Here is a 26948-nt window from a genome sequence, read left to right on the forward strand (position 1 = left end):
CCCTCTCTCTCTGCCCCTCCCCCGTTCATGCTCTGTCTCTCTCTGTCCCAAAAATAAATAAACGTTGAAAAAAAAAATTAAAAAATAAATAAATAAATAAATAAATAAAAGAGCCTTGGGGAGAAGGAAGAGACTTTTGCCCCAAAGGATTGATGGGAGCCACTGTGTAGAACTCCACTTTTGCATTCTGTATGTCCAGTTTTCTTTAAATGAGGGGTGCACAGGATAATTTTCTGGTTTAGATGGGAACTAATGTTTTAAGCAATACGTATAACAAGATAATGATTGTTCACTTCTGTTTTTATGAAAACATACTTTATTTTGATCATTTTTTAAAATATATATTTGACATATACCATTGTGCAATTTGAAATACTTTTAATAACACTTAGGTGTTACAACAATTTTTAAAATAACTTTGTATTAATTTTTAATACGATATGTCGATATTATTTTTTGCCTAATAGAAAAAAGTCTAAGGGGTGCCTGGGTGGCTCAGTTAAGAATCCAACTCTTGATTTCAACCCAGGTCATGATCCCAGGGTCATGGTGTGGAGCCACATCTGGCTCTGTGTTGAGATTCTGTCAGTCTCTTTGCCCCTCTCCCCTGCCTGTTCTCTCTCTCTCTCTCTCTCTCAAAAAAAAAAAAAAAAATTAAAAAGTCTGAAATGGTGCTTTGTTCGGAAACATGAATGAAATTCTGTAACCTGGTTAATTAGTTAGTATTAGGGTCTGTTGCTGTCACCCAGCACATGGCAACTCACTGCTACAAAATCCTGAAGATGCTCAGAGGAAGGACCACTAAAACTTCAAACTGGGTTTTACATTGTCCTTATTACAGAGGCACCAGTGGGTACTTTTAAAACAATTTCTCTGGGGGCGCCTGGGTGGCGCAGTCAGTTAAGCGTCCGACTTCAGCCAGGTCACGATCTCGCGGTCCGTGAGTTCGAGCCCCGCGTCGGGCTCTGGGCTGATGGCCCAGAGCCTGGAGCCTGTTTCCGATTCTGTGTCTCCCTCTCTCTCTGCCCCTCCCCCGTTCATGCTCTGTCTCTCTCTGTCCCAAAAATAAATAAATAAACGTTGAAAAAAAAAATTAAAAAAGAAACAAAACAATTTCTCTGGAATTAGTAACGTGTATTCTTCTCTGCCTAAATTCAAATCTCTGTTTAAAGCCTGCCATTCTCCTCTTTCTCCATCTCCAGGCAACCACTTACTGGACTTTTGTCTCACAGATCAGTTAGCATTTTCTAGAACTTTATGTACAGCTGCAAAGTAGATCATGTACTCTTAAAAATACAAACAAACAGACAAAACCCGACCAGTTTATAAAAAAGCACGCTGGGGGTGCCTGGGTGGTTCAGTCGGTTAAGCATCTGACTTCAGGCTAGGTCATGATCTCACAGTTTGTGAGTTCGAGCCCCACATCGAGTGAGCTCGAGCCCTGCTTCGGGTGAGCCCTGCTTTTGTTTCTGTCTGCCCCTCACTCACTTGTGCCCCCTTTCTCTTTCTCTCTCTCTCTCTCTCTCTGTCTCTCTCTCTCTCTCAAAAAAAACAAAGGCACTCTGTAAATTATTCATAGACTGAACCACAAACACATAAATAGCCTGTGTTGCCCTGCCCGAGAGTATGGCCAAATGATGAATTAGCTTGCTCAACTCTTATTTAACTTGATTGTACTCCCAGCCCGTCCTCAGAGGCCCGGAGAAGGGCTGACATTTATGACAAAGACTGAGAGTGGCCAGTGCAGGTATGGTGGTTCTCAGAGGTTCTGGGGAAATGTACCTGCGTGCAAACTACGTACCCAGAGTTTCATGAGTAGAAACAGCGGTTCACAGGCTAACTCCTTCCTGCTAGTATATCTCTTGCCCGTAGGCTTGTTTTGTTTCGTTGTGTGTGGTGATCAGGGGAGCGAGCAGGCAGGATGGGATCGAGGGGGGCCGCTCGGACAAAGCCGTGGCGTCTGGTTTCCTGGGCCGTGGGCAGTGCTATCTTGTCATCGCTTAGGAGCCGGGAAGGGAAGGTGAGTCAGGAGGTGCGAGTGGCTCTTATCTCTCCCTGTGAAGTTTCTTTCCCAGACACAAGAGAGAGAGCGCTTCCTTTCTCCCCATGTGGGGTCAGCTGGAAACAGAGACCGGTGACCGTGATCCCCACCAAGTGCACATCTGTTCTCCTGCACGATGCCCAGGTGGTCAGGGAGGGGGCGGGGGTGTCTGCCCGGGAGTCAGGTGAACTGTTAGGCCATGAAGAGAGGCTGAGCCGAAAGCTCCTGCCTAGGTCTTCCCTCCGGGCTACTCTGTTGTTCCCACTTTGCTTAGCGGAGGAAGGAAGTGCTACTCACGGGAAAGTTCGGGGCGGATGCGGTAACCTTTTCTTCCGTGTCGCTGACAGTCATCATCTGCACCTTTGTCCTGTGTGTCCAGGCCACCTCCCTGGGAGGGCTGCCGGGCGGGTCTGGAGTGGCTCCTGTGCCCCTGTTTTCACAGACAGCCACAGCTGTTGTCCTGGGCAGGCACAGAGGGTACACCATGGCCTAAGATGGGCTCGGAACAGGTGAACACCAGAAACTGGGTCACTTATGGCATTTTCCTGATCCTACTAGCCGAGTAGATCAGCCTCGGTTGTGGGAGATGTGCTCAGGGTCTGTGTGATGCGCACAGCGTGTTGGGAAAGGGGGCGTCTTGCTCAGACCTGGGGTTAAGGCTGCTGCGCTCTGATCCTTTCGAATGTGCACTGAAACGGCATGAAGAGTGCTGGGACACAGTCCTCCTCTCTCTCTTTGGAGGCAAATTACCATAGCCTTAGCTTCTAAAATGTACATGTAATTTCAAATATCCTCGGGAAAATTTCTTTTGAATACCACGCTATCCATTACCTTGGAAAGCTTGCAACTGCTCTGGCTTTTTTTTTTTTTTTTTTTTTCCAACTTTGTATGGGAACAGATAGTTTTGGTTACAACGAAGCATGCCTGCCCACCTCCTCATTTATGGTACTCTCAAACCACCATCCGGTGTTGCAGGTAGTTTTGCCGGGTCCGGATTATCGATAGGGTTGGTTCATGTGATTTTCTGCCTCTTTGCCGGCGGCCCTAAATCCTTTTGTGTCTCTAATTACAGCCCCTAAGCTTGCGTTCAGGAGCAGATTAACACCCAAGGGTAGAGGTTCTTCTCTGGAGGCTGAAAGGGTTAGCCAGACTTCGGGCCGAGTTAGAGATTTCAAGAAAGGGACTTTCAAATCTAGTGACAACAGCTGTGCTCGCTAGCAGCACATTTCTTGCAGCCTGCTTTGTTTTCTGGATGCCACTAAGCTGCAGTGAACTCCGCACCGCCCCTGTGTTGTGCTGGGAGCCCCTCTGCTCCTGGCTCCTTGGAGCTATCCTGCAGCAGGTGGGTCTGCACGCAGCCCTGACGTTGGTTGGCACCGATGTTCTTGGAAGCAGCTATGCGTGGCGATGCGGCAGGATTACAGGCAGGGCTAGGGCGTCGGCAGGCTTCGTTCCTCCCCGCTTCCCTCCCAGGAGCTCTTCCTGGGCCAGAAACCATATATGTGTTTTGCTGGAGGGTGTGTGCCTTGGTGGGGGTGTCGGCAAAAACCTGTGCTTTCGAAGGGTCTGCCATCATTTGTTCGAGTCTCCGGGGAAAAGTTTCTAGTTCCAGCATGTTGGGGGTTACAGCCGTTTGCAAATGCTCATTTTCTTATTAGACAGAGGAAACCCAGAGACTTACGCTGGACAGACACCCTGTCTTGGGGCTGTTTTCCATTCTTTGTTATTAAATGGAATCAGGAGAAAAAAGAAAACCATGCAGATCAGAGTTGTTTTATTTTGGGAAAAGTTGCTTCTATTCCAATTTAGGCTCATTGTATGGCTTGACCAATTTAATCAGGTGAATTTCCAATTAAGTGAGGTTATTTCATATTCTAAGTCAAATAGAAAGTGGAACAAAGTTAAGATTTTGTTTTTCATTGCAAAGCGTGTAAGTGATGTTTATAAAGTTTATCGTGCAAACATCGATGGTTTCTGATATGTTAAGACATGCAGAGAAAGGTTTTTTTTTTTTTTTTTTTACTTCTTTCATATATGACTCATCAGCACTGTTGCTAATGCTTAGAGCTATTTATAATTAGTTTTACTAATGGTTGCACATTTGAATACCCTGAGTTTCTTTGCCAGAAAATCCATTCTCTTGAAATGTAGCCAGTAGGTTGGGCTGGCGCCCTTCTGAAACACTCAGTTGAACTTGCTCGGGCATTAGTCCCTCGAGGAGCTGTACTGTGAACACAGGTGGGTGAGATAGTCTTTTTTCCCCTTTTTTCTTACACGAATAGATTTACTGACCTGAAGATTTTAAAAGTTAGTAGAAAAACCAAATCGTTTTGGTCTGCTCCAGTTCTGCCTGCGTTCATTATGTGACATTAAAAAAATATATGTATCTTTTTAATGTTTATTTGACACGGTGAGAGGGGGAGACACAGAATCCCAAGCAAGCTCTGTGCTGTCAGCACGGGGACCAAAATCAAGAGTCAGACGCTTTACCGACTGATCCACCCAGACGCCCCCGTTATGTGACATTTGTGCACAGGCTTCTCTGCGGAAGCACCCGGGAAGGACGCCGAAGGCTGAAAGACGAACCATGCACCCGCCCTTACTGGGGGAAGGGGAAGGACCAGGGGTGCCCCGGGCCCGTGGAGAGGCGCCCTGCCTCTTTCATCCTGTGGGAATGCTGCCTCTCAGCCTGGCGTTTGTTCCAAATGCAGCTTTGATGTCCTGTATCAGTCTCAGCTCTTTAGGCCATTTGGGAATTTTTATCTTAATTCTTCTCATGTATAAAGGCAGGAACTCCGTGGCTCGCATCCCATAGGACTATATGGATTCAAGCCAGCATGACATCACCGTCCACAGCAGTATGTTGTCTGACCACCGCCGGGGAAGGGAGCCCTTTGCCGTTTCTCGAGTGCTCGGCCCTGTGTCTTCATACATTTGTGTAACATGTTAGAAGCGCTCCGTGCAATCATACCATTCGGTCCTGCCGTCCAGGAGCTGCCTGCTGAGGGTGCTCTCATAGGCCTGGATTGGGAAAGCTGTGACAGGTGGTGAGCCAACAGATGTGAGGAGGCCGGGAAGCAGACTGCAGCAGAGTCTCACCTGAGGCTGGGCCACTGACCTGCCCTTGGAAGGCTGAGCCAGGTTTGAGCCGCAAATCTGGTCCTACGTCGGCAATACCAGGGAAGGGCAGAGGGGGTGCAGGCAAACGGACTGCAGGGGGACGGATGACTAGGTAGCTGGGGGCAGAACGGTGCTGGGCCTGAGCTTGCCTCTGAGCTGCCGGGAGGGCTAGTGCAAGGCCACCAGCCTGCCCACATGTGTCTCCAGCTGATGCCCACGCTGCTGGCCCAGGGACACCCTCCAGACCACAGCTTGGCTAGATGCCTGAGAATGTGGGAGCTTGGGCTCCTGTGGCAGCTGGGAGCAGTTGAAGGTTCCAGAGTGAGAGCAAGAGCTGTCTAGAGCAGCGTAGCTAGGAGATTGATCTGGCAGGAGGTAGACAGACCAGCAGAGGGAGAGGCTGGTCAGGACATAGTCATCCACAGGCTTGGCTGGGTCAGAACAAGGTTCATTTTGTGTTTGTAGAGTGCTGGTTTTTATGTGTTTCCTTTTGAAGGACTAAAAAGGGTGCTTGCAGTCACCCTCTCCAGTGCACGCTCCCCCCCCCCCGCCACCACCTTCCACCTCCCCTGCTGGCCTGTACCCCCTCCTTTCCTTGAATTCTAAAGTCTTCACACAGGGCTGTTCCTCTCACCCACGGGTCACCGAGGCACCTTTGCAGTCCTGCCCAGACCACCCCTTCTCTGAAATCCAGGCCTCTTCCCCCCTCGGGCCCCCCGATTCTTTTCTCTAAGATGCCCCCAAGGGATCACTATTGATTTCCTCCCGCCAAGGAGCCTTCCCCAACCCCAGGGTTGCCTAAAAGCCCCAGATCCCATCATAACCCCCGGCACAATGCACACCCAAAGCCAAGGCACCTGGCCTCCCCCTCTGGCCTCCCCGGCCTCCCAGCCAGCGGGTCCGGTACAGTCAGGCTGACGCAGCTTGTGGTGACCAAGCACAGACTGTTTGTTTTGTGAGGTGGTGCCTGTTGGCTTCATTCTAAAAGGCTATGAAAATAACCCAGCACTCAGGAAATTTTTTTTAGGCAAGGAAGGGATTCTGTTCTTTATGAGAATGACAAACATTTCACTGAACCATTTATTTTAATAATTCCTTTTTTAAGAGAGAGAGTGCACACGAGCAGGGGAGGGGGGCAGAGAGAGAGGGGGACACAGAATCTAAAGCAGGCTCCAGGCTCTGAGCTGTCATCATGGAGCCCGATGCAGGGCTCGAACTCACGAACCATGAGATCATGACCTGGGCCAAAGCAAGACGCTTAACCGACTGAGCCACACAGGCGCCCCTGGATTCATTCTTAATTTTAAATGATATGCTAGCATTTTTCATATTTGTGGTGTAAACCCTATCCTTCCAAAAATCCCCCAAAGACTACCTCGCTTATAAAATTATTTCTAAAAATTGACGTAAATTTTTATTAATCTTGGTATGTAATTTGTGGGAAAGGCTTTGGGGGAACAACCCTTATTAGGATAAATAATTTCATCTGTAGGAGCAGAAAATGTTCGTAGCCAGTACTATGGCTTTTCTGTATTTATATGAAAGGAATAGTAAGCACTGATTAGAGGTGCCATTTGGGAAGTGTGACAGTGGCATGAGAGAATACTCCCAAAACCAGGCGGGCCGCAGAGTGAAATGGAGACAGGGAGTCTGCAGGCTTCTCCAAATTGTCTAGAGACAGAGAGGAGGTCGTGCAGAGGGCTGTCTTTAGATCATGGCTTCTTTTCCTTGGGCGTCTTTTTGGCCTTTTAATTTTTAAATATTCCGTAGTTTCTGCAATAAGCATGTGTTTTAAGGGTTCCAAACATCAACAGCCTTTTGAACAAACAGGATTCCTTTCCTATATACACTGGGCTGACCCTGGCCTGGTGTGAGCACGGACGAAGCCCCACTGCCTATCCAGTGATTCTGGGATTGCGCAGCCCCAGGCTCAACGTGGGGCGTTGCTGGTCCATCTGTCACGTCCCTGCCCACAGCACCTGCTCAGAAGCAGGACCTTCGGCATCTCTGGGTTGGGCTGCACAGGCCTTTGTGGCTCTAGCGCTCCCATTCGCCCCTCATGGCTGTTTGCAAGGCCAGAAATCACCCTCTGTGTTTCTCCTTCCCAGAATGGGCTTCCTTACTGGTCTCTCCAGTTGGCTTACATCTGACTGCGGCCAAGGAGGAAGCATTCTTTCGGTAGCGTCCCTATTCATTCCTGTTCGATATTTGTCTTGGGGCTGTCTCGACCGTAGCAGACATCCCACAGGAAGGAGTGATTCAGGACTGGTTTGCTGTATGCCATTTTGCATTTACTCCCTTCTTTGTTTTTATTTTATTTATTATTTTTTTTCCAGAGGGAATGCTTTTTTTTTTTTTAATCTTTGTAATATAATTTACTGTCAAATTGTGTAACATACGGTGTGTAAAGCGTGCTCTTGGTTTTGGGGTAGATTCCCATGGTTCGTCGCTTACATACAACACCCAGTGCTCATCCCAACAAGCGCCCTCCTCAAGGCCCATCACCCATTTTCCCCTCTCCCCCCCTCCATCAACCCTCAGTTTGTTCTCTGTATTTAAGAGTCTCTTATGGTTTGCCTCCTTCCCTCTCTGTAACTATTTTTTTCCTTCTCTTCCCCCATGCTCTTCTGTTAAGTTTCTCAAGATCCACATATGAGCAAAAACATACGGTATCTGTCATTTTCTGACTCATTTATTTCACTCAGCATAATACCCTCCAGTTCCATCCACATTGCTCCAAATGGCATGATTTCATTCTTTCTCATTGCCAAGTAGTATTCCATTGTATATATAAACCACATCTTCTTTATCCATTCATCAGTTGATGGACATTTAGGCTCTTTCCATAATTTGGCTATTGTTGATAGCGCTGCTATAAACATGGGGGTACATGTGCCCCTATGAATCAGCACTCCTGTATCCTTTGGATAAATTCCTAGGCCTATTGATGGGTCATAGAGTAGTTCTATTTTTAATTTTTTGAGGAGCCTCCACACTGTTTTCCAGAGCGGCTGCACCAGTTTGCATTCCTACCAACAGTGCAAGAGGGTTCCTGTTTCTCCACATCCTCTCCAGCATCTATATAGTCTCCTGATTTGTTCATTTTAGCCACCCTGACCAGTGTGAGGTGGTATATCAGTGTGGCTTTGATTTGTTTTTCCCTGATGGTGAGTGACGTTGAGCATCTTTTCATGTGTCAGTTGGCCATCTGGAGGTCTTCTTTGGAGAAGTGTCTGTTCATGTCTTCCACCCATTTCTTCAGTGGATTATTTGTTTTTCAGGTTCTGAGTTTGATAAGTTCTGTATAGATTTTGGGTACTAGCCCTTTATCTGATATGTCCTTTGCAGATATCTTCTCTCATTCCATTGGTTGCCTTTTTGTTTTGTTGATGGTTTCCTTCACTGTGCAGAAGCTTTTTATCTTGATGAGGTCCCAATAGTTCATTTTTGCTTTTAATTCCTTGTCTTTGGTGATGTGTTGAGCAAGAAATTGCTGGGGCTGAGGTCAAAGAGGTCGTTGCCTGCTTCCTCCTCTAGGGTTTTGATGGCTTCCTGTCTCATGTTTAGGTCTTTCATCCATGTTGAGTTTACTTTGTGTATGGTGTGAGAAATGGTCTAGTTTCATTCTTCTGCATGTTGCTGTCCAGTTCTCCCAGCACCATTTGCTAAAGAGACTGTCTTTTTTCCATTGGATACTCTTTCCTGCTTTGTCAAAGATTAATTGGCCATACATTTGTGGGTCCAATTCTGGGTTCTCTATTCTATTCCATTGGTCTGTGTGTCTGTTTTTGTGCCAATACCATACCGTCTTGATGATTACAGCTTTGTAATAGAGGCTAAAGTCTGGGATTATGATGCTTCCTGCTTCGGTTTTCTTTTTCAATATTACTTTGGCTATTCGGGGCTTTTGTGGTTCCATACAAATTTTAGGATTGTTTGTTCTAGCTTTGAGAAGAATGTCGGTACAATTTTGTTGAAATTTCATTGTATTTTATTATTACTTTAAAAAAATTTTAATGTTTATTTTTGAGACAGAGAGACAGAGCATGAGCAGGGGAGGGGCAGAGAGAGAGGGAGACACAGAATCCGAAGCAGGCTCCAGGCTCCGAGCTGTCAGCACGGATCCCGATGCGGGGCTCGAACTCACAAACGGTGAGATCATGACTTGAACTGAAGTCAGAGACGCTTAACCGACTGAGCCACCCAGGCACCTCTGTATTTTATTATTTTTAAAAAAATTTTTTAAGTTTATTTATTTACTTTGTGTGTGAGAGAGACAGAGGGAGCAGGGGAGGGGCAGAGAGAGAGGGAGAGAGAGAGAATCCCAAGCAGGCTCTGCACCGTCAGCACAGAGCCCGATGTGGGGCTTGAACTCACGAGCCGTGAGAGATCATGACCTGAGCGGAAGACAAGAGTCGCATGCTTAACCAACTGAGCCACCCCAACACCCGGCATTTACTCACTTCTAATGCTCGTGGCTCTGCGGGTGGCCAGGGTGGATACCACTAAGAACCAAGTATGGCATAGTGGTTTCACCCAGGCCCTCAAACTGGGGACTTGTGCTCTCCTGTCCGGGCACATCCTGTGGCCTGTGCACTCCTCAGGGCCCCCACATTTCTGGCGGCTGAATGGCTTAAAGCCACCTGAGTGTGTATCTTGTGCGAGAAGAAAGGCCACGATCTTGTGAAAATGAAGACCTTAAATCTGTTCTTGTTTCTGTTCATCTGGGTCTGACTGAAACGCAGCCAGAGGGGACAGTGGCTGTGTGAGACCACTAGGTGGCGCCAGAGAGCTCTTTCCCCACAGCCTGCCGGACCAGCATCCTCACAGCATTGTGATTGAAAGAACACTTTCGGGTCCAGAACGTCGTCCTCTCTCTTATCGGCATGAATCCCAGCCGTTTTAGGTAGTCAGAGGGGCTGAGAAACAGAAGGTAGCTGGAACCTTCCCAAGTACATTCATTATGCACTAGGAAATTCAAAGGACCTGATGAAAAGCCCATTATGTTTTAGGAAAACGTCACTATCCCCAATAGCCAGAATATCCTTATGTGTAGCTTATAGGTACAACCTTTTCACTGGGTGATTTGTTTTTTTTTTTTTTAAAAGCTCTTAATTTCTACTGTGGTTGTCAACTATGTCTTCTTGAAATAGACATGCAACTATATGTGTTATCTTTTTATTTTATTTTTTAATGTTTAGCTGTTTTTGAGAGAGCGAGAGAACATGAGCAAGGGAGGGGCAGCGAGAGAGAGAGAGAGAGACAGAATCCGAAGCAAGCTTCAGGCTCTGAGCTGTCAGCACAGAGCCCAACGCGGGGCTCGAACTCACGGACTGTGAGATCATGACCTGAGACCGAGCCACCCAGCCACCCCTGTATTGTCTTTTTAAAAAGGAGGGAGTGCGTGCACTCTTGGAGCCCTGCTGCCCCCCTCCCCCCAAGTCAGCCAGCACATACCCCAGTCTTGCCATGTGCTGGGTTGGAAGATGTTGCCACAGATTATAAGGCGTTTTCTTTTTCAGGCTTCCTTTTTTTTTTATTTGTTTCCTTTGCCTCCACTCTCAGTCTAGTTTATTTCCTTCGTTAATTAAGTATAAAGGAAGATGAAACACATCCTTGATGCGATAGCACAGAAAATGCCATCTGAACACGAGACTCACGTAGCCAGAACCTTCCTCACGAGGATTTGGAGAAACTCGATGAGGTACAGTTTGGGATTGCAATCCCCTTACTTCTGTGGTGTGATGAAGTTGTCCGTTTTTTTTGCTCTTGTTCATGGGTAAACTCCTGAAGTCAACACATTCCACATTTTGCCACCCATCTACTTTTCCTCCTTAAGTATGAGTTGTCAGAACGTTTTTATTTTAACGTTTATGTATTTGTTTTTGAGGGAGGCGCAGAGAGAGAGAGGGAGAGAGAGAGAATCCCAAGCAGGCTCCACACTGTCAGCGTGGCTGGAACACAGGAACCGTGAGGTCACGACCTGCGCCAAAATCAAGAGTCAGACACTTAAGTGACTCGGCCACTCGGGCGCCCCGTGAGTTGTCAGAAGGTTTAAGTTATGCATACTTTTCAGATTTCTTTAATCCTCTTTACTACTGTTTTGAGAGAGAGTGTGTGTGTTAGAACACACGAGCAGGGCAAGGACAGAGGAGGAGAGAGAGTCCCAAGCAGGCTCCACACCCAGCCCAGAGCCCATCGTGGGGCTCAATCTCATGACGCTGGGATCATGACCTGAGCCGAAGTCAAGGATCAGACGCTCAACTGACTGAGCCACTCAAGCACCCCGGGTTTCTTTAATATGCTTTTAACATTAATATCCTTTAATCTCGTTGCCTGCCTGGAAGAATGTCTGCTCTCTGTCAAGCACCTAGAGAGGCTCAGTTTGAGCCTCTTGAGCTGCAGACTGGCCACAGTGATCGAGTTCCGTCCCAAATTGGAGACGTGGAGACCATGGAGACTGGGAGAAGCAGATGCGTGCCTCTCCTCACACACCACCGTTCTCTTGGATGCTCTGTGAACATTTACATGGCAGCTGTAGGGATTTGCGACTGAACCTCCCTTATCGTTCCCAGGCGGTGTAGCCAAAAAAGGAATAAGCCACCGATGGGAGGGTGCAGACAGGGGTGCAGGAGCCCAGGAAGACGCTGCATACTGTGTTCACAAGTCCTGGCTGAACGGACTAGAGCCATCGTTCTAGGGCATCATGAATTCACACGATGGGGACCCTTAGCTGACTTCACAGACACTCTGAGAGGCTCAGAGGAATGAATGCGCCTCTGCTAGTCTCAGTTAATGTCAAGATGTCTGCGTTTACTTAGTGAAGTGAGTAAATAGAAGTCATCCAGGGACGCCTGGGGGTCAGTCGGTTAAGCATCTGACTCTTGATTTTGGCTCAGGTCGTGATCTCACGGTGCAGGAGTTCGAGCCCGGCAATGGGCTTTGTGCTCACAGTGCAGAACCTGCTCAGGATTCTCTCTCTCTCTCTCTCTCTCTCTCTCTCTCTCTGCCCCTCCCCTGCTCTCTGTCTCTCTCTCAAAATAAATAAATAAACTTTAAAAAAAAAAGGAAGTGGTCTAAACTGTGTGTGACCCGGCTGAGCTGGGGACCCCCTGCACTTCTCTCTAGTGCATCTCTCCTCCTCAAGGAGGCTGACGGCTGTGTGCATAGCTATGCTGAAACAGGAAAGACAGAAGAGTCCTTCCGGGGTCCTACTGATGGCTGAGGCGAGGACAGATTTATTTACCTGTTTAGAGCAAAAATTGAAGAATAAGGCTTAGTTCACATTTTGGAGCTCATGACTCTCACTCTGCCTTAGGATGGGTTCTGCATTAATAAAAGTTAACAATTTTTCATATCCAGATACCGTGGAAAGCCCTGGAAGCAATGCTATCAGTCACGCGGGAGTAGGTGTAACGTATTTCCGTGTCTCACTCCCATCTTGGCACAGGGTTGTCCTTTATCTGCAATTCCTGAGTTGTCTGTGTTTTTTTGTTTGTTTGTTTTTTTGTTTTTTTCAGGAAGAATGAGCTGAGCTGGAGGCCTCACTCCTGGCATGCCACCAAGTTCTCTGATAGCCACCCCGACACATCAACATCTCCGTTCCCCTCTGCCAGCTCCTGTCCTTCCTGGCACGGCCGTCACCACCCCAGGTAGGCACTGTTTCCCACTGGGATGGACGGTGTTCGACATTCCACCAACATCCATGACTTCCCAGCCCTGCCACAACAGCACCTTTCTTGACTTCAGCGTGATTTTCTTTTCTTTTCTTTCCTTTTCTTTTCTTTTCTTTTTTCTTTTTTTTTTAACATTTATCTATCTTTGAGACAGAGAGACAAAGAGTGAGCAGAGGAGGGGCAGAGAGAGAGAGGGAGACACAGAATCTGAAGGAGGCTCCAGACTCTGAGCAGTCAGCATAGAGCCCGATTTGGGGCTTGAATTCATGAACGGCGAGATCATGACCTGAGTCAAAGTCCTATGCTTAACCAACTGAGCCACCCAGGCACCCCTCTTTTTTTTTTTTTAATTTATTTATTTTGAGAGAGAGAGAGAGAGAGACACCGTGCCAGTGGTGGAGGAGCAGAGAGAGAGGAAGAGAGAGAGAATCCCAAGCAGGTTCTGCACTGTCAGCACAGAGCCCCATGCAGGTCTCTAACTCACAAACAGTACAATCATGACCTGAGCCGAAATCAACAGTCACAGGCTTTTTTTCTGATGAGGAAAAGCTGCTGACACACCATTACCAGTAGAAATGTCTAAATTCTTCACTGGGTAGGTAGGTGTCCAAGCCTTGAAAACAAAAACTAGGGGCACCTGGGTGGCCCATTTGGTTAAGCATCTGACTTCGGCTCAGGTCATGATCTCGTGGTTCGCAAACCCCATGTCAGGCTCTATGCTGACAGCTCAGAGCCTGGAACCTGCTTTGGATTCCGTGTCTCCCTCTCTCTCTTCCCCCGCCCCTGCCCACACTTTGTGTCTCTGTCTCTGTGTGTGTGTGTGTGTGTGTGTGTGTGTGTGTGTGTGTGTGTGTCTCTCTCAAACAAAAAATAATAATAAACATTAAAAAAAAAAAAGAAAACAAAAACTAAAACACCAAGAGCAAGGATGAACAAGTGTGCTTTCTCATTTACGTTGTTTAATAAATCAGGAGCTTGGGGACTTACCTTTTTGGGCTGAATCCCTTTGGGCCAGCCAGGTCAGTGGTCCTGAGCTGAGTGGGAGGGCTGTCCGTCCACCCATGTGCCTACAGCAAGCACCTTTCTTCTGAGAGTTTTACGTACACATTAGAAGGCAGAAGCGGGGCGCCTGGGTGGCTCAGGTCATAATCTCACGGTCCGTGAGTTCGAGCCCCTCGTCAGGCTCTGTGCTGGCAGCTCAAAGCCTGGAGCCTGCTTGGGATTCTGTGTCTCCCTCTCTCGCTGCCCCTCCCCCCTCACACTCTGTCTTTCTCTGTCTCTCAAAAATAAATAAACATTAAAAAAACTTAAGAAAAAGAAGACAGGATCTGCCTAAGGGTTTGGCAAGTGTATTCGAGCGAGGCTCCCAGGCCATTTTCTTAAGCATCAACACCCTCTCCCCAGCCCCCAGGGTTCTCCTTATAGAGGAAATCAGGGCTTCACAGCCCACATGCCAGGGTGCCCTCCAGCCTCGGGGGCCCAGGGGTGCTTTCCCACTGAGCGGGAGACCCAGATGCTGGGAGTTGTAGGTCAGTGGATGTAGGGGGAGTTCTGGGCTACCTGGAGTCCACATTGCAGGGTCAGAAGGGCTAATGTGTCAGGCAGGTGTGTGGCCACACCAAAGGGGTGTTGGCTGGAGGAGGCCTCTCCTGGCCACCTTGGGTGAGTGGCCAGCGTCCTCACAAGTCTCATATTAAAAGGATGATGGCTGTGTCTCCCTCTCTCAAAATAAATAAATAAACTTAAAAAAATTTTTTAGAGAGGGGGGAGGCGCCTGCCTGCCTCAGTGGGTTAAGCGTCCGACTTCGGCTCAGGTCACGATCTCATGCTTCAAGCCCAGCTTCGGGCTTCTCACTGACAGTGCAGAGCCTGCTTGGGATTGTCTCTGTCTCCCTCTCACCCTCTCTCCCCCCACCCCAAAATAAATAAGTAAACTTAATATTTTTTAAGCAGGGTGGCTTTGGGTGTGTGCGAGCCCATGTATGAGCGTGTATATGTATGTATATGTACAGGTGTATCTGTAAGTGTGGCGTGTGCACATGTATGTAAGTGCATGCATGCGCGTGTGTGCTTGAATGTATGTGTTTGTGTATGTGAGTGTGCGTGCGTATCTGTTATGGAAGGGCATTTGTGCCTGTGTGTGTAGAGCTAACGTAACCATCTCAAGATCAGTTTTTGATCGTTAGTAAACACCGGTCTGCTACAACCTTCTGAAGTACTTCTGTGAAGGCAGTACATCTCAACGCATTGACCTGTTGAAAATGACAAGAGATGATGGTATTTGGAGTCCAGGGTATTTTGGAAAAACCACAGATTCTCAACTGAGTAGTAAAACTTAAGTGAAAAGTGGGCCTTTTATTTTCATTATCAAAGTGACGTAAAGTAATACGATTTCCATTAAGCCCATTTGGTGGTTTGTTGATGAAAGAATCACGTTTGCTGCCCACATGCGTGTGGGAACGGTGCTGGGCACTATTTATAGCTGCCCGGACCTCAAATGTGACAGGGAAATCACCTCCAGGGCACTGAGGGGAGGGTGCAGGAGAACCGCCTCCTGTTCTGTCTGAGAAGGGCACTGCTCTGTCCTTTTAGGAAAGGGTATACAAGCCAACGGTCCCCTGCCTTCAGGACAATGTCACTGTCCCCGGTAGCTGCCGTATCCTCAGAGCTTGTAGATGGAGCCCTTGTTGTGTGTTTTCGTTGGTTCTCTCGTTCATTTGTTTGTTTTATAAATGGTCAGTGATGTGCTTTTCTAAATGTTTGTTTATTTTGAGAGAGAGAGCGAGCAAGTGAGCACACAAGAACAGGGGAGGGGCAGAGAGAGAGGGAGAGACAGAATCCCAGGGAGGCTCTGTGCTGTCAGCCCAGAGCCCGACTTGTGGCTCCAACTCACAAACCCTGAGACCATGACCTGAGCCAACATCAAGAGTCGGACGCTTAACCCACTGAGCCACCCAGGCCCCTTGTGTTTTGTTTTTGTTTTTGTTTTTTTTTTTTGGAGAGTGGGTTGCAATTTTATTTTATTGTTTTATTTATTTTTTTTCAATATATGAATTTTATTGTCAAATTGGTTTCTATACAACACCCAGTGCTCATCCCAACCCTTGTGTTTGTTTTAAGAGTGATTTAGCCAGTTCGGTCTCCTGTGTCCTTGCCCTAATCACACAGTTTTCCCTTTCATCCTGGTTCTCCCCAAACCTAAAGTCGCCAGGGTTGTGGTAGTTTTTCTTGTTTTTTGTTTCTTACCTTGAAGCCTGAATGTTCCAGCTTTGTTGAACTTTAATGAAACCAGTTTTTCTTTTTTTAAATGTTTATTTTTGAGAGAGAGAGAGAGAGAGTGAGTAGGGGAATGGGTAGAGAGCTAAGGAGACAGAGAATCCCAAGCAGGCTCCACGCTGCCAGCTCAGAGCCCCACACGGGGCTTGAAACCACAAACTGTAAGATCATAATCTGAGCCAAAATCAAGAGTGGGATGCTCAACTGACTGAGTCACCCAGGCTCCCCACAGAAGCATTTTTAACATGCTTGGATAAGTAGTTTTACCATCGAGAGCCATTAGCCTCCTATATACACTGTCACTACCTCATAGAATAACTGATTCCTTAACAAACATATCTCCCAGCTTGTAGCAACAAACCTGATTTTGTATTTCCCTGTCTTAGGCCCCATCCTGCTTCAGAGCCAGTATTTTTGGCATTCAGGTACAGCTCCAGTGAACTCTGTCAAGTTAATGAGTCCCCTGAGCACGACAGTGTTTGTTTTGCTAAGAAAGCCTGTGGCTTGGGTCCTTTATCAAATATTCCATTAACTGAGAGTTAAGAGGAGCTCTTGGTACTTTAATATTTGGGTGTGGAAAACTAACGTTATCTCTGGATTTCCCCTTTTAATTTGAAAATTATCGTTATTTGGGGCACTGGGGCGGCTCACTGGGTTAAGCATCCAACTCGTCCTGGTCTCACTGTTCGTGAGTTCGAGCCCCACATCGGGCTCTGTGCTGACAGCTCAGAGCCTGTTTGGGATTCTCCCTCTCTCCCTCTCTCTCTGCCCCTCCCCTGCTCTCTCTCTCTCTCTCTCAAAATAAATAAACTTAAAAAATTTTTAAAAGAAAAAAGAAAATTACTGTCATTTGATTGCTTCTTCAGTTTTAGTAATCCATAACAAGGATCCTTTTATACACTAAACCCCGGGGTCCACAGTCTTGTTCTTTGAAGGAGCAGGTAGGAAATATTTTAGACTTCATGGGTCTCTGTCAGTTGCAGATACCCAGCTCTGCCACTGTAGCTCAGAAGTATTCACAAACAGTGTGTAAACAAATGGCCATAATTGTGTTCCAATCACAGCTTATCTGTGAGTGCTGCGATGTGAATTTCTTGTCATTTTCACGGGTCACAGAATAATCTTTTTTAAAAAATGTCTTTAATGTTAATTTATTTTTGAGAGAGAGAGAGAGAGAATGCGAGCAGAGGAGGGACAGAGAGGGAGACATAGAATCCGAAGCAGGCTCCATCCAGGCTCTGAGCTGTCAGCACAGAGCCCGACGCGCAGCTCAAACTCACGAGCCGTGAGATCATGACCCGAGCCGAAGTTGAACGCTTAACCCACTGAGCCACCCAGGCGCCCCGGCATCTGGACGTTTCTGTGTGGGGCCAGCTGTGTTCTTGGTCCTGCTCTCCTCATTTGTCCCCTTTACTATTGCTCGCTTCAAAAGCAAACTCTTCTCTCTGGTTCTTTCCTCCTAGTTCTTCCTCCCATGACCTGTCTGGCACGTGGGAGCACACGAATCTGCAGCGTACCTCTGACCACTTTAGTTCCCTGGGGAGCGTCGACAGCCTGGACCACCCTTCCCAGCCCTACCCCTCCGGACGCCTCTCCGCCGCCAGGTCCAATGGCAGCATCGACCACCTGGGCGGCCCGAGCAAGCGGGACTCAGCTTACGGCTCGTTCTCCACCAGCTCCAGCACGCCCGACCACACCTTGCCCAAGGCTGATGCGTCCTCTGCAGAGAACATCCTCTACAATGTGGGCCTGGGGGAGGCCTCCAGGCTGGGCGGCCGGCAGGGCCAGGCTGCCAGTGACCCCCAGGGCCTGGAGGACAGGCTCGGGTACTTCCCACCCCGGGTCCCCCGTGACAGCAGTAGAAGCCCCAGGCCAGAGGACAGTCCTGAGACCAAGCTGGCCACCCCTGGGAAATCAAATTTGGGACCGGTTTGGTATGTCCCCGATAAGAGAAAAGCACCTTCCTCCCCTCCTCCACCGCCTCCCCCTCTCCGCAGTGACAGCTTCGCTGCCACCAAGAGCCACGAGAAGGCCCAGGGCCCTCCACTCCCAGACACCGCCAGTGTGCAGCACTTTCCAGGCCCGCCCCGGGCCCAGCCCCGCAGTGACTGGAGACCAGAGCCCGCCAGTCAGCAGTGGAGGCCGGCACGGCCCGGCAATGGGAAGAGAGTCGGGAGCTCGGGCCCTGCACCCCACGTCCCCCTGGACGGTGGGGTGTCGACCCCTGACCACAGGCCGGGCGGCCTCCCGGGGGCCCCCGGCCGGCTTCAGGCCTCCCTGTCCAGCACGGACGTGCGTTTCCCGCAGGCCTCCTGTGGCTGCCAGCACCCGCGCCAGTACAGTGACGAGAGTCCCTTCTGTCACGACGGCCCCAGGGCCGCCTCGTCGCTGAGGGAGCAGCACTGTGTGGCCGTCCCTGGCGGCCGCCAGGAGCCTTCTGCCCACCGTGTCCGGGACGACGGCCCCACTCGGCTCAGGTGGCCCGGTGCCACTGAGCAGAAGGGCGACAGCGGTGCGCAGAGCCGCTACTACTGTGTGACCAGCAGACAGGGCCCGCAGGCAAGCGCCCAGGCGGGACAGCGCCCCGAGGAATATTGGCAGTCTGACAGGGCCGCAGAAGCCCACGAACTCCCCACTGAGCACCGGATGGGCCACGGGCCCTGGGGTCACATCTGCCAGCACGAGGAGGAGGCCCCGGACACCCGTGAGAGCGACCAGGCAGCCAAGGGCCACCCCGTGGGAAGCGAGGAGCCACAGACAGCCGCGCACGGGGCAGGAGCCGCGGGGAAGGAAGCCGCCGACGGCTTCCTGTGGGCCGCGGGAGAAAGCGGCAAGATCTCCCCTCAGAAGACGCCTATGCTGCACTCGCTGGCCCGGGAGGGGGCGCGCCCGCCCGACGATGGCCCGGGAGCTGGTGCCGAAAGGCCGCCCCCGTTCGATGGCCAGGTGGGCAGAGCCACCCGGAGAAGCGACCGCTTCGCCACCACCCTGAGGAACGAGGTCCAGATGCGCCGAGCCAACCTGCAGAAGAGCAGAAGCACGGTGGCGCTGGCTGGGGCCGACGAGGCGGCTCGGGAGGCCGGCGGCTGGCAGGTGGAGCCAGGAGGCGTCCCCGGCGCCTCCCCAGAAGGTTCCTTCCGGGGCACCTATAAAGACCACCTGAAGGAGGCCCAAGCCCGGGTCCTGAGGGCCACGTCCTTTAAGCGCCGTGACTTGGAGCCCAGCCTGGCCGATCGTCCCGCGGGGTCAGCAGAGCCGCGGACTGAGGAGCACAGCACACACCTGGATGCCGCCCCCCACTTCTGGGAGGGGGGCCTGCCCAAGCCGTCCCCGTCTGGAGGGGGCCTGCCGCACGTTCCCCGCATTGGGGGCCGGAAACGGTTCACGGTGCAACAGAAGCTGAAATCGTACTCCGAACCCGAGAAAATGAACGAGGTGGGGCTCGCAGGGCCCGATCGCCCCCACCGGCACCCGGGTGCGTCCGAGGACGGCGTGGGCACATTCGCCGACAGGTGCAAGTTTTTTGAGGAAAGCAGCAGACCCATTCACCAGAGACCTGGGCAGAGGCAAGCGCTCTGTGGATTCCCGAAGGAGAAGCTGGAGAGGCCGCGGACAGCGGGCCATGGGTACGAGGGTGCAGAGCCTTGGTTCCAGAACAGGGCCCACACGACCTCCCTTGGAGAGAACCCCAGCAGTCACGGAAAAACGGCGAACATGGGAAAACCAGAACCGCCTCAGAGACTTGGAACCTTTGCTGAGTATCAAGCCTCTTGGAGGGAACAGAGAAACGCTCTAGAAGCCAGGAGTTCTGGGCGGTATCACTCAGCGGATGACATCTTGGACGCAGGTCTGGATCAACACGAGAGGCCACAGTACGTTCATGGAAGGTCCCGTTCCTCACCATCCACAGACCCCTACAAACAGGTAAGGTTTGTGCCCCAACCAAGGAAGAGCTGCCCCGGGCTGCTGTCTTAAGGCACATATAGGATGCCCTGAAAATACGATGGCCCAATGTCAGTGTCGCTTGTGTCCCGCCGTTTGGGCATTGTTTGTGTGCACCGGCTCTTCTCGTGTCAACTTGTGTGAACGGTACCTGGGGACTAAACAGGTACATCCATGACAATTTAACTCCGTATCCGTGAGCCTGTCTTGAGTCCCCGGCCTCCCCATCGTCTCTTGCTTCGGCTGTCTTTCCTCATAATTAGCTTGCCCCAACCTTAACACCACGTAAAGAATTTGGGGGGAACCCTAGAAAATGGTCAGTTCTCCTCTGAAATGAAAAGGGGTGAAGACAGTGTATGATACACGATAGCCACTCTTCAAATGCTGAGGCCTTTAAAATTTTTAATACTTGTTCCTTGTAGTATTTTTTTTCAAATATGTTTAGATTCCTACAGAACAAATGTAATTAAACATGCAATGCATTAAACTGTTGCACTTTTTATAAGGTGAGAATTCTTTTTATTTTTTTTATTAAATTTTTTTTTAAGTTTATTTTGAGAGAGAGAGCGACTGAGGGAGCAGGGGAGGGGCGGGGGGAGAATCCCAAGCAGACTCCATGCTGTCAGCACAGAGCCCAGTGCGGGGCACAGACTCACAAACTGTGAGATCGTGACCCGAGCCGAAACCAAGAGTCAGACGCTTTCACTGACTGAGCCACCCAGGCGCTTCTATAAGGTAAGAGTCCTAATGCTAAAAGTTGACTTTCAGCTTTCTAGAAAACTTAAAGAAAACATTCCAGTGTCATCTCGCCTCTTTCTCTCTCTCTCTCAAAATATAAATAAACATTAAAAAAAAATTTTTTTTTTTAAAAGAACCAGTAGTAGGTTCAATACACAATATTCAGGGGGTGCCTAGTTGCCTTAGTCGGTTGAGCGCCTTTTTTTTTTTTAATGTTTATTCATTTTTGAGAGACAGAGTGCAAGCAGGGGAGGGGAGAGAGAGAGAGACACACACAGAATCTGAAGCTGGCTCCAGGCTCCGAGCTGTCAGCACAGTCTGACACGGGGCTCGAACTCAAGGACGGTGAGACCATGACTTGAGGCAATGTCAGATGCTTAACCGACTGAGCCACCCAGGTGCCCCAAGCGTCTGTCTCTTGATTTCGGCTCAGGTCACCATCTCACGGTCCATGGGTTCAAGCCCTGTGTCAGGCTGTGTGCTGTCCGTGCAGAGCCTGCTTCGGATCCTGTCTCCCTCTCTCTCAGCCCCTCCCCAGCTCGCTCTCTCTCTGTCTCTCTCTCTCAAAAATAAATAAACACTAAAAAACAACAGTTTGGAGAGTGGAGCTTGTGAGCCCTGTGGCTGAGTGTCATTACAAGGCGGCAGGCTGCGTCCTCGCCTCCGCGGCACAGGCTTGCGGGGCAAACCCACAATGAGGGGGTTCATAATAATAGATGTCTTGAGGAAGGCAGCTTGATGATTCGGAGTTTCACTGTGCTGCTCTTGGCAGGAAGCTGCCATCGAACCACAACAGCAAGTGGGGGACGCTGGTGAGCACAGGCAACTTTCTGCCACCGTCCGGGCCGAGGAGGGACGCCCTAATCCGAGGTGGGTGAATTCTGGGTTTGGGGTTGCCAAGAAGACATCTTGGAGGTGGCCTTCTCAATGGTGGGTGAATGCTTGGTTCACGTGATTGGGCCTCTGGTGGTTTTTTTGCCAAACCCAGCATGGCTGCTAACTGGATGCAGTTTCCAGCACCTCAGCGTCCCCGCTGCAGACGTGGTGCCGTTTGAGCAGAGCCTGTAGCCCTGCGCCGCCTCCAGCAGAAGCGTCTCAAGGGCGAAGATGTCTTCTGATGCCGTCGTGGCTTCTTTTTTTTTTTTTTTTTTTTTTTTTTGGTTCTTAAAATGGCTGCTGTGTTTTCTGTACAGTACGGTTCTTTATGTTCACAGAATGAGAAATCCAGTGTAATGTGCTTGAATGAAATGCTTTATCCAGAATGCTCGTTGAAAGGATGCTTTAATGATCTAGTACACAGCTGGGCTGCCGGGGCGTGGTCTCCAAATTGGAGTTGCCTGGGAAGATTGTCAGAAAGGAATGGAGCCAGCCTTTCTAAATTGGGCTTATTTCGAGCTCGAAAATAGAAATCAAGTCCGTTGGCTCCTCAAGAGGATCTGAAAGACTGGTGGATGGTAGCAGTGTTATTAGCACGTTGTGTGCCATAGTTCTCAAATGTGGCCAGTGTAGCTGTTTAACTGTAGTGAGGATAGAATTGAGATTGATTAAGTAAATGAATCAATAGTGTCATCTCGCCCTTGATATGCACGAGGAGGGAGGGAGATGGAAGCGTAGAATACTGTAGGACCTGTGGTATCAGCTTATTTTAAGAGGGCTGATAGGGGCGCCTGGGTGGCTCAGTCGGTTGAGCGTCCCCCTTTAGCTCAGGTCAGGATCTCACGGTTCGTGAGTTCAACCCCCACATTAGGCTTGCTGCTGTCAGCTCAGAGCTCGCTTCAGATCCTCTGCCCCTCTCTCTCTGCCCCTCCCCCATGCACACTCTCTCAAAAATAAAACATTTAAAAAAAAAAGAGGGTTGATAGAACAGTGGAAATAAAACTACACAATTGGGTCACCGAATACAGATCTTTCTACTGCTTTGAGAATATCTGGTGATTGGTGTGATATTCAAATTTAAACACTTAACCTCAAAATTCAGGGTTCTGTTGCAGAAATAACCAATTTAAATGTTTGCTTTTGAGAGCCTTCTATACTGGGGTTTTATTTCATTTGGCTTTAAACTCGAGTGCTGTTAGCCTCACAGGAGAGTATCCAATCTTTACGTGGCTCTGAGGGGACACGAGTGATATTTTGTGTAGGAAGTCCGTGTAATTATCTGCATGGCTAAAACCAAGAATCCCTGGGTAAGAAGGAATGGCCGCTGAATAATACACCTACGGAATCGAGCAGTTTCTGAGAAACACAATCACAGCTTTATTACTATACATTCTGGGTGAGTCACGTGCCCAGCACCAGCTGTGCTCTTTCTTCCAAGCCCACTTCTAGGCTGTGTTGCAGTTGTGAGAGCGCTCGCTGGTTTCACCCCTGTGCTCCTGCCATGTATGTATTTCACTGATCCTGCAGAGGGTTTGTGTGGTGGTTAGAGTTAGCGCCCCTGCGGTGAACAGAGTCCTAATGAATAGCTCTAATGTACAGTGTGTGTGTGTGTGTGTGTGTGTGTGTGTGTGTGTGGTAAATGGCACTATCAATAGTGAAAGGGTCAAGAGGAATAGGGGGAGGGACCATATGCTTCATTTATCATGGCTGTGTCTTCTAGTGGACTGTGTAACCACCCTGAAGAAATTAGTTCCAGAAGCTTTCTGGCTTTCTGCTTTTGAGCTACAGACCCAGCAATTTTCAGAATTGTGTGCACTTTCAAAGAGTGGCAGGACTCAATGAAATTCTAGAATAGGAGCATTGAAAAGCCATTCCCAGTTTTTTTCAGAGAATGTTTGTTTTTCGAAGTATCAGTAAGAAATAATGTACTGAAAACATTAAATCTGGGAATAAAAGAAATGAAAACTCAGGTTAAGGACTGTCTTTTGCTCACCAAAAATAAAATCCTATAATACAAAGATTTTAAGATACCTAATGTTTTGCATAAATTTTTTAAGTGTTTTATTTATTTTTGAGAGACAGAGAAACAGCACGAGTGGGGAAAGGGCAGAGGGAGAGAGGGAGACACAGAATCCGAAGCAGGGTCCAGGCTCTGAGCTGTCAGCACAGAGCCCAACGTGGGGCTCGGGTTCACAAACTGTGACATCATGACCTGAACCGAAGTCAGACACTCAGCCAACTGAGCCACCAGGTGCCCTGCGTGAATTTAAAACAATATAAGTGTGTCTATAAAAAATATGAATTACTGGGGTGCCTGGCTGGCTCAGTCAGTACAGCATGGTACTTTTGATCTCGGGGTTGTGAGTTTGAGCCCCACACTGGGCGTAGAGATTGCTTAGAAATAAAGTCTTAAAAAAAAATTACTGATCTGATAATGGGGCAGAATAATGAATGGTTTTCATTGTATTCTGTTGAGACAAGAGTAGGGCATCAAGATAAGAGTTACTTGTTTACGCAAACCACATAGAGAACATTTTTGTGAGGGTCAAGGTTCTGTTCTATATAAAGATAAATAGGACAAAGGTTCTGCTCCCGAAGGACCTCACAGTGTAGGAGGGAAGTATGGGACAGGCACCCATACTTAACCACTGAAGAGGTGACACATAAAGTATAGTTTTGGTGAAAAGTTACATGGTGCTTCCAAATCTTGGAGGAAAGAGGATGGGGTGACTTCTGGATGCGTCCTGGGGAAGACAGGGGGTTTGATCTGAAATCAGCCCACTCCCATGAGAGCAAATCCAATCGCATGCACTTAGTACCAGCTTTCCCTGTGGTGGGCAGCGTCCCCTGCCCACACCCGACCCTCAGTCTCCTGGCTTCTGTTCTCTGAGGTTTTGTACCAGCTCTCCAAGCCCCGTCATTCTGGCCAGCACAAGTCTGCTTCCTGCAAAGCTGCTCCCCCGCTGACTTGGGGTCCCTCGTAAGTCGGATGCAGTAGCTTATTCCGGCTATCGTAACAAAATACCAGAGACTAGGTAGCATCCACAAAAAAAAAAAAAAAAAATTGTCTTCTCACTCTTCTGGAGGCCAGAAGTCCAAGTTCGAGATGTCAGCCTCATTTCCCCCAAGGCTTTTTTCATGACTTGCAGACAGCCACCTCCTCCCCGTGTCCTCACGTGGTCTTCCCTCCGCGTGTCTGTGTCGTGATCTTTTGTAAGGCACCAGGCTGGATCAGGGTCCCCTCTGATGACTTCATTTTACCTTACTTACCTCTTCAATAACCCTCCATCCAAATAGTCACATTCTGAGGTCCTGGGGGTGAGGACGCAAGCATATAAATTTTAGGGGGATACAGTGAGTCCGTAACACTGGGAGGAATGTCGTTTCTGCCTTATACCTTAAACCAGTGCTGTCTGCTGCATTGGCCCTCTCAGGAAGTGTCACCCCATCATTGAGCGGCTGACGCCACAGCTGATAGGGGAGCATTTAAAATTTTTTAAATTTTTATTTATTTACTTGCTTATTTCTTTCTTTCTTTATTTTGAAGCGGGGGAGAGCAAGACCAGGGGAGGGGCAGAGAGAGAAAAAGAGAGAGAGAATCCCAAGCAGGCTCCGAGCCATCAGTGCTAAGCCTGATGTGGAGCTCAAACTCACGATCCATGAGATCATGACCAGGGCTGAAATCAAAACTCCAATGTTCGACGGACTGAGCCACTCGGGCGCCCCGTTATGGGAGCATTTAAAATAAAAGGAAGAGGGAGGCTGCCATCCTTGAGTGTGGCTGGTGAAGAGAGGGGAATTTGGCAGAACCTCTCTGGAGGGCTTTTTGGTGGCCCGTAACCACTGCAGGCACCTTCTGGTTCACTGATCCCACTTTGAAGAGTTGCCCTTCCAAGTGAACGGCGGCACAGAGGCATTCCCCGCTGAGGTGCTGACTGATGCTCACTTGGTGGGTGCGTTTGCACCCCACCTTTCCCAGTTCTCATGGAGTCACCCCCTTGCTGCCTGCTGGTCTCCTTGCCTGGATGGCTGGTAGTGCCTTTGAATGGGGTGGAGGTCAAAATCCTGTTTTTGCCCCTCGGTACCCTCCTTGCCAGGGCTCGGATCTGAGCCACAGCTCCCCTGGTCACCTTGCTGCCCAAGCCAAGGCCCACCTTCCTCAGGCAACACACTGATCTCTGGGATCACGTTCTCACCTTCGTGCAAGCTTTCGTCATCTCCAGCCTGGACCACAGCAGCTGCCTCCTCACTGGTTTTGGAAGATAGGTTACAACTGTCCCAAGGCCCAAACCATTCAATGGCTTCTAGTTGCACTTGGAATAAAATGCAAACTCCTGACTGTGACCTGGAAGGCCCTGTATGCCCATCCTTTTGGGGGGGGGGGGAGGGGCACCCTTCATCACTCCTCTCCCATCCAGGCTCAGGACTCATTGCCACCTTCCTATCCCTTGAACAAGCCAAGCTCGTTTCTCCCGCAGGGCCTTGATGCTTACTATGAGACTGTTCCTGGAATACCACAAGCCTGCCTGAGGACATCTGCTTAGCAAATGGCAGCTGGGTGTTCATGCTCAGCTTGGGGAGGGGACCTGTGGAGCACAGTGACTGACAGATGGCTGGACCAGTTGTCAGGTGGATGAGTGGAGACATGGGTGGGTGGTGGGTAGATAAATGCATAGGTAGGTGAATAAATAGGATGGATTGGCAGATGAATGGAAAGGTACCAGCCTAACAGCCCTTGGTTCAGTCCTTGATTATGGTGGATAAGGATTCCATGTTGGTACATTCTGTATGCTAAATGTCATTTAAGATTTTAGTTTATACAATAGTAAGTGAAATGGACTTGTCTTTCTGTCCTGGCATAACATTGAGAATCAAGACATAAATGTCTCAAAATAAATTTGGTAGTGTGGACTTGTTTTCCAGTATCGTGTTTTTTAAATGTTTATTTATTTATTTTTGAGACAGAGAGAGTACAAGCAGGGGAGGGGGAGAGAGGGAGACACAAAAACGGAAGCAGGCTCCGGGCTCTGAGCTGTCAGCACAGAACCCAAGGCGGGGCTTGAACCCACGGACCTTGAGATCATGACCTGAGCCGAAGTCAGATGCTTAACTGACTGAGCCACCCGGCGCCCCTCCAATATCATATTTTAAAGCTTGTAAGAAAGTTAAGGTATGCTATAGGCGATTATTGTTCTCCGATTTGAGTGTTCAATGAGTACTGTGTTCTGGGAGGCTCTGGAGACCAAAGGTGATGAAAGGGGATCTAGGGGTGGAACACC

General features: G+C 49.1%; 1 protein-coding gene across 5 annotated transcripts in view; it reads left to right on the forward strand.

Annotated features, from left to right (window-relative positions):
- Positions 1-26948, forward strand: part of SHROOM2 (shroom family member 2) — a 158793-nt gene that overhangs the window by 82873 nt on the left and 48972 nt on the right. For 3 of the 5 annotated variants that reach the window (XM_045472422.1, XM_045472423.1, XM_045472425.1), the window contains exons 3-5: positions 12682-12813; positions 17577-20037; positions 21566-21663. In XM_045472422.1, the coding sequence (XP_045328378.1) occupies positions 12682-12813; positions 17577-20037; positions 21566-21663 (2691 nt within the window). Of the gene's footprint in view, positions 1-111; positions 190-12681; positions 12814-17576; positions 20038-21565; positions 21664-26948 lie in introns of those variants that run through there. The other 2 variants (XM_045472426.1, XM_045472424.1) reach the window with 2 other exon arrangements.

Source organism: Leopardus geoffroyi, chromosome X (genome assembly GCF_018350155.1).
Source record: "Leopardus geoffroyi isolate Oge1 chromosome X, O.geoffroyi_Oge1_pat1.0, whole genome shotgun sequence".
Lineage (NCBI taxonomy): Eukaryota > Metazoa > Chordata > Mammalia > Carnivora > Felidae > Leopardus > Leopardus geoffroyi.